This window comes from Dendrobates tinctorius, unplaced genomic scaffold (assembly GCF_039654945.1).
Source record: "Dendrobates tinctorius isolate UK_male_01 unplaced genomic scaffold, ASM3965494v1 ptg000197l, whole genome shotgun sequence".
NCBI classification, from domain to species: Eukaryota; Metazoa; Chordata; class Amphibia; order Anura; family Dendrobatidae; genus Dendrobates; species Dendrobates tinctorius.
In genome coordinates, this window is record NW_027361864.1 from 4,809,991 (window position 1) to 4,830,457 (window position 20,467).

The window sequence follows — 20,467 nt, forward strand, 5'->3', positions numbered from 1 at the left end:
TTCTTTACTCTTCTCATGCTTCCTGTAGCTTTGTGGGAGGAGCCTAAATACAAGCCTGTGCAGTCTGCAGAGGCAGCCTACTGTATGGTAAACTACTCGAGTTCCAAAAGCCTGGTGATCATTCTTATTACCTGCCATCATATATTATGGATGTACACATTACTGTAAGGCTAAGTGCACACGTTGCAAAAAATTTCTGCTCAAAAACCTGAATCCCTTCCGAGAAACCGCACCTATTTTTCCGCGGCGGTTTTTGCGCATTTTTTGCGCGATTTTGATGCATTTTTTTCCACAGCGGTTTCAAAACGCATGGAAGAAGCCAAAACCGTGGGAAAATCCGCAAAATTAATGTGCATGCTGCGTTTTTTACCGCGATGCAGTTTTCTCGCAGTAAAAAATGCATCAATGTGCACAAAAAGTGCAAAATGCATAGAAATGACTGGGAAGCTTATTTTTAGCGGTTTTATAGCGGTTTTATAGTGAAAACCGCAGTAAAAACCGCTAAAAAAGCGCTGTGTGTGAACACAGCCTAAATGCTTGTAAAAATATTGTAAAATGATCCTTTTTCATATCTTCTCTTTATGTTCGATATGTAAGGGACAACATAAAGTTTTATATTGTGCATTGATCATAGACCTCATGCTACGACTGATTAATAATCAGAACAAGACACATAAAACAGTGTGATGTGGTTGATAGCGGCAAATCCCCGTAGACTGTGCTCGTTACTGCGCTGTAGATGAAAGTCTTGTGAATGTCTCTAGGAGTCTCTGCCGTTTCTCAGTCTTATCCTGGGAACTTGGATTTTTTTCTTGTTTTCGGGTGAGTTGAGAATCTGGGTTGGCGCCAACTTAACACAGCGGTAGGACCTGCTTCGCCTACTGATTTGTCCTCATTATGAGCTGCATGTGAAGTCAGGGTGAACGCGTTGGATTAAGTAGTCTCAGTATTAGGCTTTACCACATGGGAGAATAATGAATATTTAAATGATACATGTAGAAGCGTTAACCTGGAAACGAATCCACTGAATTGTCATTATGTGATGTAAATGCGGAACTGCTTAATGGATGAATAACCAGTGTGACACAGATATACCTCGGCACTCTGCCCCCGGAGGTTATAGTATAATGGGATTCTGTAATATTTGACGGTGTGGATCATGGTGAGTGTAGGGTTGTGTGGTTCTCTGACACAGTATCACACATAGGTAGCTCTCAGCGGTGTCTGGCAGTGGTTTTCTCCTTTCTACGTGTTGAAAATACATAAACGCCCCACCGAGCCAAGCGAACGTGTATGATGAAGTGAGGAGAGGCAGCTGCCTGTTTGGCCAACTGCTATCTTCTGTAGGGCCGGCTTTAGATACTAGTAGCCTTTATCTAGGCTTAAATCGTACTTGACAACAGTCCTGATTTTGCCATACCAAACATTTGACTGGACGGCAGTAGGGCCAGCAAAACATACACAGTACGCAGTAATCTTGGCTATCGTGCTAGCGAGTTGCTCTTGAGGTGGATTTTTTTTTAATTTAAACAGAGTACTTCCTCCAGTTGCTGTTGCTCCACTGATTCTGGAACATTTTTTCTTTTTCTTCTGTGCCCCTCTGTTCCAAAGTTATGCCCCCTGGTAAAAAAAAAAATTGCAAATCTTCCCTTCACTTAACAGGGCGTATACCTCAGAACTTTTTGGGTGGGCGTGGCCGTGTTTTGATTGGCCAGCGTTAGAGGAGAAAAAGCAAAGACCCATAGAGGAGATCTGTGGTACACGCCCAATTGATTGAAGGGAATATTATTTCAGGGGGACATAACTTTGGAACAAAGGGGCACAAAAGAAAAAGAAAAACTGTTCCAGAATCAGTGGAGGAGGTAGTCAGCATAAATAAAAGTAAAAGTTTATTAATTAACAAAATGCAAAAAGAATGAACAAAAGAGAACTCTAAATCCCATCACCATTTGGTGACCGCCCTATGCCTTAAGAACATCAGTTCTTCTCGGTACACCCACATGAAGGAACTCGGCAGGAGGTTGCTACAAACATCTTGGAGAACTAACCGCAGCTCTTCTGTGGATGTAGCTTGGCACACTTCCTTCTGTCTCTTCTTGTGATCCCAGAATCATAGAATCATAGAATCGTAGAGTTGGAAGGGACCTCCTGGGCCATCTGGTCCAACCCCCTGCTCAAAGCAGGTTTCGCGAAATCATCCCAGTTAGATGTCTGTCCAGCCTCTGTTTGAAGACTTCCATTGAAGGAGAACTCACCACTTCTCGTGGCAGCCTGTTCCACTCATTGATCACTCTAACTGTCAAAAAGTTTTTTCTAATATCTAATCTGTGTCTCCTCCCATTCAGCTTCATCCCATTGCTTCTAGTCTTTCCTTGTGCAAATGAGAATAAAGTTGATCCTTCTACAATGTGAGAGCCCTTTAGATATTTGTAGACAGCTATTAAGTCTCCTCTCAGTCTTCTCTTTTGCAAACTAAACATTCCCAAATCCTGCAACCTTTCCTCATAAGACAGGGTTTGCAGACCGGTCACCATTCTGGTCGCTCTTTTCTGAACTTGCTCCAGTTTGTTGATGTCTTTTTTAAAATGTGGTGCCCAAAATTGGACACAATATTCCAGATGAGGTCTGACCAAAGAGGAGTAGAGGGAAATAATTACTTCACGTGATCTAGACTGTATGCTTCTGTTAATACATCCTAGAATTGCATTTGCCTTTTTTGCTGCTGCATCACACTGTTGACTCATATTCAGTCTGTGATCTATTAGTATACCCAAGTCTTTTTCACATGTGCTGTCACTTAGCCCTATTCCTCCCATTCTATATATGCTTTTTTCATTTTTATTGCCCAGATGTAGTACTTTGCATTTCTCCCTGTTAAAAACCATTCTGTTAGTTGCTGCCCACTTCTCCAGTTTATTTAAATCTTTTTGAATCCTCTCTCTCTCTTCTCTAGTATTAGCTATCCCTCCTAGCTTTGTGTCATCAGCAAATTTAATCAGTTTACCCTCAATTCCTTCATCTAAATCGTTGATAAAGATGTTGAACAATACAGGGCCCAGGACAGAGCCCTGTGGTACCCCACTTGAGACATTCTTCCAACTGGATGTGCAGCCATTTACGACCACTCTTTGGGTCCGATCACTAAGCCAGTTATGAATCCACCTAACAGTTGCCTTGTCCATTCCATACTTAGTCATTTTTTCAATAAGGATTGTATGAGAGACTTTGTCAAATGCTTTGCTGAAGTCAAGATATACTATATCTACAGCATTTCCTTGATCCACCCAATCAGTAATACCATCATAGAAGGAAATTAAATTAGTCTGACATGACTTATTAGTTACAAACCCATGCTGACTCTGTTTAATCACTTCATTCTTATCCAGGTATTGACATACATGTTGTTTAATAATTTGTTCAAAGATCTTTCCTGGTATAGAAGTCAGACTCACCGGCCTATAGTTGCCTGGGTCCACCTTCTTCCCCTTTTTGAAGATAGGAACAACATTTGCTCTTCTCCAGTCTTCTGGCACTTCTCCTGTTCTCCAAGAATTTTCAAAGATTATGGAGAGGGGTTCAAAAATTTCTTCTGCTATCTCCTTCAGTACTCTGGGGTGTAATTCATCTGGACCTGGAGACTTGAATACATTTAGGTTAGCTAAGTGTTTCCTCACTATCTTTCTGTTTATAGATATCCTGGATTCTTCTATTCCCTTAATAGGACAGTGAATAACAGTTGATGTTACATTTCCTTTCTGAGAGAAAACAGATGCAAAATAGGAATTTAAAAGTTCAGCCTTCTCAACATCCTGTCTTACCATTTCATCATTTTCATCCTGTAAAAATCCTATAGCATCTTTGACTTTTCTTTTACTTTTGACATATCCCCAAAATCCTTTATTATTGCTTTTGACATCTCTTGCAAGCCTCAATTCATTTTCAGCTTTAGATAATCTGATTTGTGCCTTGCAGGTTCTGCAGACAGCATTATATTCTTCTTTAGATATGCCTCCTTCTTTCCATTTTATAAACATTTTTTGCTTCCTTTTTAGCATGTGCTTAAGTTCTGTGTTCATCCATCCTGGTTTCCTTAAATGCGTCCTATTCTTCCCTCTTTTCGGAATTGTTAACAACTGTGCTTTGAGAATTTCATTTTTCAAGATTTCCCATCCTTCCTGGACATTTTTGTCTTTAAGGATATCCAGCCATTGGATCCCTCCAATTCTCTTTCTGAATCCCTTAAAATCTGCCTTTCTGAAATCTAACCTTGACGTCTGAGTCTTCACAGGTCTTCCGCCTCTAGTTATCCAAAATTCTAAAATAGCATGGTCGCTACCTCCTAGGGTCCCAGCCACTTTTACCTCCTCAACCATTTCCTCCCTGTTTATAAGGATTAGATCCAAGGTAGCAGTTCCCCTTGTTTTCTCCTTTACCTTTTGGAAGATAAAGTTGTCAGCAAGAGAGGATAAGAATTTCCTTGACCTGTTAGTTTTGCCTGAGAGAGATTCCCAACAAATGTCTGGATAGTTGAAATCTCCCATGACAACTATGTCATATTTTTTGGAGAACTTGGCCATTTGATGCATAAAGAGTTCATCCATATCTTCAGCTTGCACAGGCGGCCTGTAGTAAATGCCTACAATGGTGTCCTTTCCATTGTTCTGTCCTTGTATTCTTACCCAAACAGTTTCCACAGAACTCCCAGTCTCTGAAGCTTCAATCTCTGTGCAGATATACGCATTTCTAACATACAATGCGACACCCCCTCCTCGTTTATCAAGTCTGTTTCTTGCAAATAAGTTGTATCCTTCTAGTCTTGTATTCCAATCATGTGTATTGTCCCACCAAGTTTCAGTGATTCCAATGACATCATATTTCTTTTCCTGTGTTAGTAGTTCCAATTCTCCTTGTTTGTTGCCCATGCTTTGTGCATTAGTATAGAAACATTTTAGTTTGTGATTGGTTTCTCTTTCTCCAATATTTTTTTTAATTAGATTCTTTCGTCTTTGTTCTTCCTTTCCACTTCTAATAGCAGAGTTCTCAGTAGCATTTGTCAGGTGTATGGCTTTTTCTGGTCTTTTGCTTCCCTTCCCATGTTGTTCTAGTTTAAAGCTCTCCTTACAAGTGTAGCAAGGCGACTTCCAAATACATGCTTTCCAGTCTTCGTAAGGTGCACCCCATCTCTAGCAAGTAGTCCATCGTATAAGTAGTTCACTCCGTGATCCAGAAATCCAAATCGTTGCTGACGGCACCATCGACGTAGCCAGTTGTTCACCTGCAGAATCTTATTCCACCTCCTTGTTCCATGGCCATCCACTGGGAGGATGGAAGAGAAGACCACCTGCGCTCCCAGTTCTTTCACTTTCTTGCCTAAGTCTTCAAAGTCTCTGCAGATGGTTTCCAGGTCGTTTCTTGCGGTGTCATTTGTCCCCACATGTAGTAGCAGGAATGGGTAGTCATCTGTAGGTCTGAAGAGTCCTGATATCCTGTCAGACACATCTTTAATTTTTGCACCTGGAAGACAGCACATTTCTCTTGAAGTTATATCCGGTCTGCAGATAGCGGCCTCTGTTCCTCTCAACAGGGAATCCCCCATGACCACCACTCTCCGTTTCTTCTTCACAACATTTTTCTTTCTCCATCCAGGAGGACTCTGAAGGCGTACAAGGTTGCTGTTTGTTGGCAAAGTCTTATCCTGATGTATTTCTTCATCGTTTTCCTGCGTGAGAGCCTGGTACTGGTTTCTGAGCAGTATGGGTGCTGACTGCCTCCTGATCCTCCTGCTTCTCTGGGTCACATGTCTCCATTCCTCTGTTTCTTCAGGTGCACTTCGAATTTCTTCTCTTTCTGTAACATGAAGAGATAATTCTGCTCTGTCCAAGAACTCTTCACCTTCCTTAATGATCTTCAACGTAGCTAACCTCTCTTCGAGATTTTGCAACTTTTCCTCCAACAGGGTCACAAGCTTGCATTTGTGGCATGTGAAGTTTGGCTTTTCCACTGGTAAATCTATGAACATGTAGCAAGAAATGCAGCTCACCAAATGGCTCCTGGCCTCTTCCATCTTGAGATTTCTTAAAAAGATGAAAGATGATGTGAACGGCTGGATGATGTGAGATCAGGGCTCTGTGGGGTCGGATCACTACTGCATTGTTTGGTAGCAGAGAACTGTGTATTTTCCCTGCGGCATTGAGCTCTGCAGGTGTCGGCGATGACTGTGGCTAATCACCTGCAGTGCTGGGGATTGGTATAAAAGGGCAGAGAGTTCACAACAGGATAGCTCTGTATCTGCTCCTGGGGAACTGGCTGTGAGTTCATCAGTTGTATGGTTGGGAGCGGTGCACTAGGCCCAGCTCTGGTGTCAGGACTTTGGCTCCTTAGTTAAGACTTTGGCTGCCTAGGATTTATTTTGTGCCCCTTGTGTTTTGCTTTGGTGTTATAGGCAACCAATAAAAATGGTTGTGGCCAGTTGTACCGAAACAGTCTAGCCCAGGAGATGGCAATTCTGTAACTATTTCCCTAATTCACAGGTCACCACGGACACGCTCATACACAGGTCACCGCGTACACGGACACACTCATACACAGGTCACCGCGTACACAGACACACTCGTACACAGGTCACCACGTACACAGACACACTCGTACACAGGTCACCGCGTACACGTACACACTCATACACTGGTCACCGCGTACACAGACACACTCGTACACAGGTCACCACGTACACAGAAACACTCGTACACAGGTCACCACGTACACAGACACACTCGTACACAGGTCACCGCGTACACGGACACACTCATACACAGGTCACCGCGTACACAGACACACTCATACACAGGTCACCGCGTACACAGACACACTCATACACAGGTCACCGCGTACACAGACACACTCGTACACAGGTCACCGCGTACACGGACACACTCGTACACAGGTCACCGCGTACACGGACACACTCGTACACAGGTCACCGCGTACAAGGACACACTCGTACACATGTCACCGCGTACACAGACACACTCGTACACAGGTCACCACGTACACGGACACACTCGTACACAGGTCACCGCGTATACGGACACACTCGTACACAGGTCATCGCGTACACGGACACGCTCATACACAGGTCACCACGTACACGGACACACTCGTACACAGGTCATCGCGTACACGGACACTCTCATACACAGGTCACCACGTACACGGACGCACTCATACACGGGTCACCACGTACACGGACGCACTCATACACAGGTCACCACGTACACGGACACACTCATACACAGACACACTCATACACAGATCATGTACATGGACGCGCTCATACACAGGTCACCACGTACACGGACACACTGATACACAGGTCGCTATGTACACGGACGCACTCATACACGGGTCACCACGTACACGGATACGCTCATACATAGGTCACCACGGACACGGACGCGCTCATACACAGGTCACAACGTACACGGACGCACTCATACACAGACACACTCATACACAGGTCACCACGTATACGGACACACTCGTACACAAGTCATCACGGACACGCTCATACACAGGTCACCACGTACACGGACGCACTCATACACAGGTCACCACATACACAGACGTGCTCATACACAGGTCACCACATACACGGACACACTCATACACAGGTCACCACGTAAATGGACGCGCTCATACACAGGTCACAACGTACACGGACGCACTCATACACAGATCACCACGTACACGGATGCACTCATACACAGACACACTCATACACAGGTCACCACATACACGGACGCGCTCATACACAGGTCACCACGTATACGGACACACTTGTACACAAGTCATCGCGTACACGGACACGCTCATACACAGGTCACCACGTACACAGACGCACTCATACACGCGTCACCACATACACGGACGCACTCATACACAGGTCACCACGTAAATGGACGCGCTCATACACAGATCACTACGTACACGGACACGCTCATACACAGGTCGGTCACCACGTACATGGACGCGCTCATACACAGATCACTACGTACACGGACGCACTCATACACAGGTCACCACATACACGGACGCACTCATACACAGGTCACCACATACACAGGTCACCACATACACAGACACACTCATACACAGATCATGTACATGGATGCGCTCATACACAGGTCACCACGTACACGGACGCACTCATACACAGATCACTACGTACACGGACGCACTCATACACAGGTCACCACGTACACGGACACACTCATACACAGGTCACCACGTACACGGACGCACTCATACACAGGTCACAACGTACACGGACGCGCTCATACACAGGTCACAACGTACACGGACGCGCTCATACACAGGTCACAACGTACATGGACGCGCTCATACACAGGTCACAACGTACACGGACGCGCTCATACACAGGTCACAACGTACACGGACGCGCTCATACACAGGTCACCACGAACACGGACGCGCTCATACACAGGTCACAACGTACACGGACGCGCTCATACACAGGTCACAACGTACATGGACGCGCTCATACACAGGTCACAACGTACACGGACGCGCTCATACACAGATCACCACGTACACGGATGCACTCATACACAGACACGCTCATACACAGGTCACCACGTACACGGACGCACTCATACACAGGTCACCACGGACGCACTCATACACGGGTCACCACATACACGGACGCACTCATACACAGGTCACCACGTAAATGGACGCGCTCATACACAGATCACTACGTACACGGACGCTCTCATACACAGGTCGGTCACCACGTACATGGACGCGCTCATACACAGATCACTACGTACACGGACGCACTCATACACAGGTCACCACGTACACGGACACGCTCATACACAGATCATGTACATGGATGCGCTCATACACAGGTCACCACGTACACGGACACACTCATACACAGGTCACCACGTACACGGACACGCTCATACACAGGTCACCACGTACACGGACATGCTCATACACAGGTCACCACATACACAGACACACTCATACACAGATCATGTACATGGATGCGCTCATACACAGGTCACCACGAACACGGACGCGCTCATACACAGGTCACAACGTACACGGCCGCGCTCATACACAGGTCACAACGTACACGGACGTGCTCATACACAGGTCACAACGTACACGGACGCGCTCATACACAGGTCACAACGTACACGGATGCGCTCATATACAGATCACCACGTACACGGATGCACTCATACTCAGACACGCTCATACACAGGTCACCACGTACACGGACACACTCATACACAGGTCACCACATACACGGACACGCTCATACACATGTCACCACGTAAATGGACGCACTCATACACAGGTCACAACGTACACGGACGCGCTCATACACAGATCACCATGTATATGGATGCACTCATACACAGACACGCTCATAAACAGGTCACCACGAACACTGACGCGCTCATACACAGATCACTACGTACACGGACGCACTCATACACAGGTCACAACGTACACGGATGCACTCATACACAGACACACTCATACACAGGTCACCACATACACGGACGTGCTCATACACAGGTCACCATGTACACGGACGCACTCATACACAGATCACTACGTACACAGACACACTTATGCACAGGTCACCACGTACACGGACACACTCATACACAGACACACTCATACACAGGTCACCACACGGACGCACTCATACACAGGTCACCACGTGCACGGATGCACTCATACACAGACACACTCATACACAGGTCACCACATACACGGACGTGCTCATACACAGGTCACCATGTACACGGATGCACTCATACACAGATCACATACACGGACGTGCTCATACACAGGTCACCACATACACGGACGTGCTCATACACAGGTCACCACATACACGGACGTGCTCATACACAGGTCACCATGTACACGGATGCACTCATACACAGATCACATACACGGACGCGCTCATACACAGGTCACCACGTACACGGACGCACTCATACACAGATCACGTATACGGACGCGCTCATACACAGGTCAGCACGTACACGGATGCACTCATACACAGACACACTCATACACAGGTCACCACATACACGGACGTGCTCATACACAGGTCACCATGTACACGGATGCACTCATACACAGATCACATACACAGGTCACCACATACACGGACGCGCTCATACACAGGTCACCATGTACACGGACGCGCTCATACACAGGTCACCATGTACACGGATGCACTCATACACAGATCACATACACGGACGTGCTCATACACAGGTCACCACGTACACGGACGCACTCATACACAGATCACGTATACGGACGCGCTCATACACAGGTCAGCACGTACACGGATGCACTCATACACAGACACACTCATACACAGGTCACAACATATACGGACGTGCTCATACACAGGTCACCATGCACACGGATGCACTCATGCACAGGTCACCACGTACACGGACACACTCATACACAGACACACTCATACACAGGTCACCACATACACGGACGTGCTCATACACAGGTCACTATGTACAGGGATGCACTCATGCACAGGTCACCACGTACACGGATGCACTCATACACAGACACACTCATACACAGGTCACCAAATACACGGACGTGCTCATACACAGGTCACCATGTACACGGATGCACTCATACACAGATCACGTATACGGACGCGCTCATACACAGGTCACCACGTACACGGATGCACTCATTCGCAGACACACTCATACACAGGTCACCACATACACGGACGTGCTCATACACAGGTCACCATGTACACGGATGCACTCATGCACAGGTCACCACGTACACGGACACACTCATACACAGGTCACCACACGGACGCGCTCATACACAGGTCACAACGTACACGGACGCGCTCATACACAGGTCACAACGTACACGGACGCGCTCATACACAGGTCACCACGAACACGGACGCGCTCATACACAGGTCACAACGTACACGGACGCGCTCATACACAGGTCACAACGTACATGGACGCGCTCATACACAGGTCACAACGTACACGGACGCGCTCATACACAGATCACCACGTACACGGATGCACTCATACACAGACACGCTCATACACAGGTCACCACGTACACGGACGCACTCATACACAGGTCACCACGGACGCACTCATACACGGGTCACCACATACACGGACGCACTCATACACAGGTCACCACGTAAATGGACGCGCTCATACACAGATCACTACGTACACGGACGCGCTCATACACAGGTCGGTCACCACGTACATGGACGCGCTCATACACAGATCACTACGTACACGGACGCACTCATACACAGGTCACCACGTACACGGACACGCTCATACACAGATCATGTACATGGATGCGCTCATACACAGGTCACCACGTACACGGACACACTCATACACAGGTCACCACGTACACGGACACGCTCATACACAGGTCACCACGTACACGGACATGCTCATACACAGGTCACCACATACACAGACACACTCATACACAGATCATGTACATGGATGCGCTCATACACAGGTCACCACGAACACGGACGCGCTCATACACAGGTCACAACGTACACGGCCGCGCTCATACTCAGGTCACAACGTACACGGACGTGCTCATACACAGGTCACAACGTACACGGACGCGCTCATACACAGGTCACAACGTACACGGATGCGCTCATACACAGATCACCACGTACACGGATGCACTCATACTCAGACACGCTCATACACAGGTCACCACGTACACGGACACACTCATACACAGGTCACCACATACACGGACACGCTCATACACATGTCACCACGTAAATGGACGCACTCATACACAGGTCACAACGTACACGGACTCGCTCATACACAGATCACCATGTACATGGATGCACTCATACACAGACACGCTCATAAACAGGTCACCACGAACACTGACGCGCTCATACACAGATCACTACGTACACGGACGCACTCATACACAGGTCACCACGTACACGGATGCACTCATACACAGACACACTCATACACAGGTCACCACATACACGGACGTGCTCATACACAGGTCACCATGTACACGGACGCACTCATACACAGATCACTACGTACACAGACACACTTATGCACAGGTCACCACGTACACGGACACACTCATACACAGACACACTCATACACAGGTCACCACACGGACGCACTCATACACAGGTCACCATGTACACGGACGCACTCATACACAGATCACGTATACGGACGCGCTCATACACAGGTCACCACGTACACGGATGCACTCATACACAGACACACTCATACACAGGTCACCGCATACACGGACGTGCTCATACACAGGTCACCATGTACACGGATGCACTCATACACAGATCACATACACGGACGTGCTCATACACAGGTTACCACATACACGGACGTGCTCATACACAGGTCACCACATACACGGACGTGCTCATACACAGGTCACCATGTACACGGATGCACTCATACACAGATCACATACACGGACGCGCTCATACACAGGTCACCACGTACACGGACGCACTCATACACAGATCACGTATACGGACGCGCTCATACACAGGTCAGCACGTACACGGATGCACTCATACACAGACACACTCATACACAGGTCACCACATACACGGACGTGCTCATACACAGGTCACCATGTACACGGATGCACTCATACACAGATCACATACACAGGTCACCACATACACGGACGCGCTCATACACAGGTCACCATGTACACGGATGCACTCATACACAGATCACATACACGGACGTGCTCATACACAGGTCACCACGTACACGGACGCACTCATACACAGATCACGTATACGGACGCGCTCATACACAGGTCAGCACGTACACGGATGCACTCATACACAGACACACTCATACACAGGTCACAACATATACGGACGTGCTCATACACAGGTCACCATGCACACGGATGCACTCATGCACAGGTCACCACGTACACGGACACACTCATACACAGACACACTCATACACAGGTCACCACATACACGGACGTGCTCATACACAGGTCACTATGTACAGGGATGCACTCATACACAGACACACTCATACACAGGTCACCACATACACGGACGTGCTCATACACAGGTCACCACATACACGGACGTGCTCATACACAGGTCACCATGTACACGGATGCACTCATACACAGATCACATACACGGACGCGCTCATACACAGGTCACCACGTACACGGACGCACTCATACACAGATCACGTATACGGACGCGCTCATACACAGGTCAGCACGTACACGGATGCACTCATACACAGACACACTCATACACAGGTCACCACATACACGGACGTGCTCATACACAGGTCACCATGTACACGGATGCACTCATACACAGATCACATACACAGGTCACCACATACACGGACGCGCTCATACACAGGTCACCATGTACACGGATGCACTCATACACAGATCACATACACGGACGTGCTCATACACAGGTCACCACGTACACGGACGCACTCATACACAGATCACGTATACGGACGCGCTCATACACAGGTCAGCACGTACACGGATGCACTCATACACAGACACACTCATACACAGGTCACAACATATACGGACGTGCTCATACACAGGTCACCATGCACACGGATGCACTCATGCACAGGTCACCACGTACACGGACACACTCATACACAGACACACTCATACACAGGTCACCACATACACGGACGTGCTCATACACAGGTCACTATGTACAGGGATGCACTCATGCACAGGTCACCACGTACACGGATGCACTCATACACAGACACACTCATACACAGGTCACCAAATACACGGACGTGCTCATACACAGGTCACCATGTACACGGATGCACTCATACACAGATCACGTATACGGACGCGCTCATACACAGGTCACCACGTACACGGATGCACTCATTCGCAGACACACTCATACACAGGTCACCACATACACGGACGTGCTCATACACAGGTCACCATGTACACGGATGCACTCATGCACAGGTCACCACGTACACGGACACACTCATACACAGGTCACCACACGGACGCACTCATACACAGGTCACCATGTACACGGACGCACTCATACACAGGTCACCACGTACAAGGACGCGCTCATACACAGGTCACCGCGTACAAGGACGCGCTCATACACAGGTCACCGCGTACACAGATGCATTCATACACAGGTCACCACATACACGGACACACTCATACACAGATCGCGTACGCACTCCTGCACAGATCACCACGGACACGCTCATACGCAGACGCAGTCATATACAGGTCAACATGTTCACGGACGTGCTCATACACTGGTCACCACATACACGGACACACTCATGCACAGATCACCACGTACACGGATGCACTCATACAGAGATCACATACACGGATGCACTCATACACAGGTCACCATGTACACGGACGCATTCATACACAGACACATTCATATACAGGTCAACATGTTCACGGACACGCTCATACACAGGTCACCACATACACGGACACACTCATACACAGATCACTATGTACACGGACGTCCTTATACACAGGTCACCACGTACACAGGCTCACTTAGGCTGGTTTCACACTAGCGTTTGATCTTGCAGCGCATCGTGCGCATGCGTAATGTTCCCCTCTCTTTAACCTGGTGATTGCAGGGTCTTGCGAATGTACGCGCTCATCAGCGTTTAGCGTGCGCTGCGCATTTTACAGGTGTGCGCCCAGATGCGCCGAACGCTACATGTTGCATTTTTTGTTCCGCCTACATACTTTAAAAAATCATGCGCGCATGTGTGGGCCCAAATATTGTTAGGCGTTGGATTCCTGGGACTGCACAACAGGAATCCAGACATCCAGCGGTCTCCCATTCCCCTCTGACCGCTCAGGGACCTGCTCAGCAATCCCAGCGATCCAGGAATCCTGCTCAGACTTGCTCTGTGAGCCTGGATGTTGCTGCCACCTCTGGTGCAGTAATGGTAGCGCAACCTGCTCTGCAGGGAACCGCTCCAGAGGCTAAGTGCTCTCGCCGTGCTGCTGGGCATGCCCGCAAGATGACCTCTCAGTGGAGAGCAGGGGTCACATGCTCAGGTCCTGTGTCGGATCTGATTGGTCCTTCCCAGAGTACTGGAAGGTCCCGGAAGCGCATGGCTATAAAAAGCCTGCATGGCGGCTCGGCCATGCGCTAGTGTAGACTATTATGCTGTGTGTGAAAGGTGATGGATGCATGTGTCTTGTGACTGACTTATGTGAAACCCCCTTCCCTCTGATATTACGAATGGTGACAGAGTGTTGGTTATAGTCAGTTCCAGGTAGTGGCAAGCTAGGTGCCACTGTGCTTATCGCACCTTACACTAGCGTCCGTTGGTGTCCGGCTCTCTGGCACCGTCGCTTAGCGGCTACAGTTACTGCCGCGCTGCAGTAGCAGCATCTATTGGCGTTCGCGGCTGCGACGCCACACGCCGGCTGGCCTGTGGAGTTAACAGGTCCAGCGTTCCTTTCTCTTTTATATTAGGGCGTCTCTGTGTCCTAAACAGAGTCTGCCTTAACTACCTTGAGTAACGTTAACCCGAGTGCTCTACTTCGCCATCTAGCGAGTTTGCCATTATCCAGCAGCGGTCTTTACACCTACCGCACGGTGGACCCCGGGCAGCGAACGCACCTCCTATTATTTATATTGGTGCGTTCCGCCGTCGCTAACAAATATAGCATTACAGTCTATGTGATCGCTGACGAGCGCTTGGCACCGCGCATGTCAGTGCCTTGTGCGCGCACGCACTTTGAGTAAACAATGTCTAGACACTTGTCTAAAACTACCCCTAAACAAGCAACATTGTTTGGGAGGAGTGTAGATAAAAGGTGTCTTTAGGATCAGACAATTACTCTACAGACAGCCTTGCAGAGAGCAGACGAAAGCCCAGAAGAGCCTTCCAAGTGTGGATTCAAGCTTCAGGAGCCAAAATGTGAGTATTCTTGAACATAATGTCTGTGTGTCCTGTACAATTTTATAATGTACTAATGTTTATTTTGTTTTCATTTCAGCATGTCTTCTTCTGGATCGGTCTATTCGCCATCTCGGCAAGAACTGGACCAAGCTGATCGTGAGGTGAGAATCTTGCTGCCTTTGGGTAAGTATAACTGCCTCTAGAAATGTGTTTTAATTTTTTATTTCTTTATAGACATCGGACACGGGCAGTGAAGATGGAGAGCGGGAGCGTTCTGAGCGGGAGCAGTCTGAGCGGGAGGATTCAGAGCGGGAGCAGCATAGTCAAGTCGTGGCGAGGAGACGCAATGTGAGTATATAATGTGCCTTTTTTCTGTCTTTATTTTCATCTTTTATCTTGCTTCTTCTCTGTTTCTTTTTCAATCTCCAAAATTACAAACATTCTAATATATTTTTTTTTTCTAGGTTCCACAACGGGATGACGAAGTCTACATCGACAACGAGCACCTGATCCGCCTCGTTGAGGAGCGTATCCCGTTGTGGGACAGCCGTGATCAGCAGTACAAAGACACAGTCGTGACCCGGCAGCTCTGGAATGAGGTGGCCGCAGCGATGTTGGATGGCTGGGACAGTGCCTCTGCGGCTTCCAAAAGGGCGTTCAGTAAGTATAAAGATGCTCTGTGATACTGCATTGATTTTTTTTGTCCTGATGGTGCTGGTGTTTTTTTGGCAAGATATATTCTTGCATTAAAAACACCAATGCCATGTGGCACACTGTGATTGATTTTGGTCTTCAACTGCTGCATTGATTTATGGTCCTGATGGTGCTGGTGTTTTTTTGGCAAGATATATTCTTGCATTAAAAACACCAATGCCATGTGGCACACTGTGATTGATTTTGGTCTTCAACTGCTGCATTGATTTATGGTCCTGATGGTGCTGGCGTTTTTTTGGCAAGATATATTCTTGCATTAAAAACACCAATGCCATGTGGCACACTGTGATTAATTTTGGTCTTCAACTGCTACATTGATTTATGGTCCTGATGGTGCTGGTGTTTTTTTGGCAAGATATATTCTTGTATTAAAAACACCAATGCCATGTGGCACACTGTGATTAATTTTGGTCTTCAACTACTGCATTGATTTATGGTCCTGATGGTGCTGGCGCTTTTTTGGCAAGATATATTGTAGTGAAAAGTTCAATCTGTTGTGTGTGCTGATAATTAAGTTGCCTTAAGTGCATTTTATAATTTTTTTTTCTTTCAGTGAACAAAATACGCACACATTGGCGCTCGATGAAGGACCGCTTCAACACTGATGTTCGTGCTGAGGGACAGTTTCGGAGTGGTTCATCGGCAAGGCGCAGAAGAAAGTACCGCTACTATCGAGAGTTGGCTTTCCTGAGACCGGTCCTTGCCAGCAGAGCGTAAGTTGTTTGTTTTTTTTTGTTATTACTATGTGCTTTTCAATTCAACAGGTGATGCTTCTTGTAAATACATGATACTCATGTTTTCCCTTTCTTTCCACAGCACTTGGAGCAGCACCCTGCAACCTGTCCCGGGAGCGGTTCTTCATCGATCGACCTCGGACCCGTCCCAGCCATCCGACAGCCAGGAAGCATCTTGCAGGTCAGCAACACAGACAGCTGGTGACCAGGAAGCTGGTCCATCAGGTGTTCCCCTGTCCCAGGTCTCTGTCACTGGTTATGCGGGCACTACCCGCCAGCAGCAGAGGACCTCGGACAGGCCTGTCATGCCCGAGTTCATGCACTTGAGCGAGGCCCTTCAGGCCAGCCTCAAGGCGCTGTCCGCAAGAACGGAAAGCGGTTTTTCCCTGATGGAATGTGGTTTTAACCACATGGAACACCGCTTCCACTCTGTCGACCAGCGCCTTAACCATCTGGAGGCCGACCTCAACAGACCGGCGCACCATTTTTTCAGTAAAATTGAACAGGGCATGGCGGATCACCTTAGTCCTGAGCAACAGCTGAGTGTGTTACAGACCTGCAACACTGCTTACTTGCAGGCTATGCAGCAGAATCGTTATGTTCAGCAGTCAGTGGTGTCCTTTCCAACAGTTCCACCGCTGACTCACTTTACCACACTACCGACTTCTGCTGCATACCATTGCACGGCCACCTACATTCCCAGCGAAGCCGGACACCACTACACCACCCCAAGTCTGAGTGCTGCTGGACACTCCTCCGCCACCACCACTATGTCAAGCGCTGCTCCTGTATGGAGCACCACCACCGCCAAAGTACCACCAGCTTGGAGCCAAACCACCACAGAACCTGCTTGGGCCACTGACACCACCAGTCAACACCAAAGGAGCACCGCCAGCACTCCGGAACGGAGCGCCGCCGGCACTCCTCAGCAGCGGAACGCCGCCGGCACTCCTCAGCAGCGGAGCGCCGCCAAAGAAAAAGAAAAAAAAAACTTTGTTCGTCCATCCACACTCTCCTCCTAATGTCTCTCAACATGCCACCTTGTCCATTCCAGAGCTCCCTTCCCCCAGTACTTTCGTCGCCCCTTCTCCTAGAACCCATTCCTCAACCTCCAGTCGTTCCTCGTCTCTCCACACACCCAAAGTATCCCAAGCTTCCCCCAAACGTCATTCCTAATAAAATATTTATTTATTTTTGTTACAAAATAAATGTGCACTTGTGCTTTCACAAAATCTGGATTGGTTACTGTGTCTATCGCCAACTACACAATGTCATGGTCACTGTGTGTCTGGACGCAGATGTTACCGCAAGGCGAACCCATAACACACGTGACCCTGGATACAGCGCCTCCAGTAGGGCGAATTTAAATAATAAAACGTGCAGATGGATACACCGCCTCCACCTGGCGAATTTAGGTATTACACGTTAATATAAATTCTGGAAACCCCGCCTCCAGTACGGCGAATTTAAATAATAAGGGGGACCTGGGAAACATTAACAATGGTGGGCCCTGCAATAGGGAAAAGGGAATTGGAGACCTCCTGAGCTCCCCTGAGCCAGTGTCCCTGAACTCCTAACGTTCCCTATACAGGCTCCGCACCTGTCGCCGCACGCGAACCTTTAACCCTTGCTCGCCCTGACCCTAAACCCTCACTAGGGAATTGGGCGGTGCGGAGACTAATCCCACCACTGTACTAATAACACACGAGGGAAAGAGACAATACAGGGGGACACCACTTAGCTTTATGCTCTGTGCTTATGCTCCTGCAACAGAGCCCTCCACCTGCATGCGTCTTCTCCTCCACCCGGATCCATCACCATAAAAGGACCCTTCACCAAAGTGCAGCCTTGGAGCAGAGTCCACCACCAGTTGCTGCTGCTTAGTAACAGAGTCCCAGAGACGAGTTCAGCTTCTGCCACGAAGGCATGCATGCTTGAGTCCAGCTCAGCAGCCAAGTCCCACATGGTGAGTGCCACTCTCCATAGTCGCCACTCCACCAGTCCATGCAGACACTTCCCGCTGACACCATCACTGCGACCCCACCACGCCATGCCAGCCCTTCGTCCAGACACCATAGCTGACACACGTCCCCCCTGGCTAAGCTGCGCAGGACTCCTCCTCAGCTCCATCCTTCCACCAGGCTCTCACCAACTCAGAATCCATGAAAGAATATCACCAACGGTGATTACACACCCTGAGACTCATTTATAGAGCCCCACACCTGATTCATGATTATGTGCACATTAAACCTAGAGTGCAATACCACTAACCACCACCGGGGACAGTCAAGTGACTTGGCACTTGCCAAAGTAAAAAAAAGTTCACCCTGTGCTTTTAAAACTGTCAGATCACTTCAGATCATGACACACACATTGCGCCGTACACTTAGCGTTTTTGCCACCAGATCTCTCCATTACTGACCTGTTTCTTGTGTCAGTCTTGGAGGTATGACAAGAGGACGTGGCATGGGGAAATCGACGTTGTTGCCATACAACCTCCTGCCCATGTTCGATGTCTTAAAAGCCTGGGAGTCATTCCCACGGCCAAATGCCCCAATGTCCACTGCAATAAACTTAGTCTGCATCTGCAATGGCCATCAGTACAGTAGAAAAGTACTTTTTGTAGTTATAGAACTCAGAGCCTGTTCTTTTGGCCTTGATAATCCGGATGTGTTTCCCATTCACCGATCCCAAACAGTTTGGGAAATTGCATTCAGTCCAGAATCTTTTGGCGATTTCCAACCACTTTGCTGCAGTGGGCATGGGCTTGAATTGGGGACAAAGAACGTTTCAGAGAGCTCGGCAGGTGTCCGCTAAAATTCCAGACAATGTGGAGATTCCAATCCGGTACTGGAAGTGCAGTGACGAGAGGGTCTCTCCAGTAGCCAGGAATCTGTAACACAAAGAAAACAATTAATATTTGTGTATACGTAATTTTTTTACACACGT

General features: G+C 48.2%; 2 protein-coding genes across 5 annotated transcripts in view; both read left to right on the forward strand.

Annotated features, from left to right (window-relative positions):
• The window catches only part of RUSC2 (RUN and SH3 domain containing 2), a 106,270-nt gene that overhangs the window by 49,991 nt on the left and 35,812 nt on the right, over nt 1-20,467 (forward strand). The window lies entirely within an intron of this gene.
• LOC141056356 (uncharacterized) lies at nt 6,212-13,144 on the forward strand. The gene is made up of 3 exons (XM_073553105.1): nt 6,212-6,247; nt 6,489-7,571; nt 8,645-13,144. The coding sequence occupies exons 1-2, from the start codon at nt 6,212-6,214 to the stop codon at nt 7,431-7,433; spliced, it is 981 nt and encodes a 326-aa protein (XP_073409206.1). The 3' UTR covers nt 7,434-7,571; nt 8,645-13,144.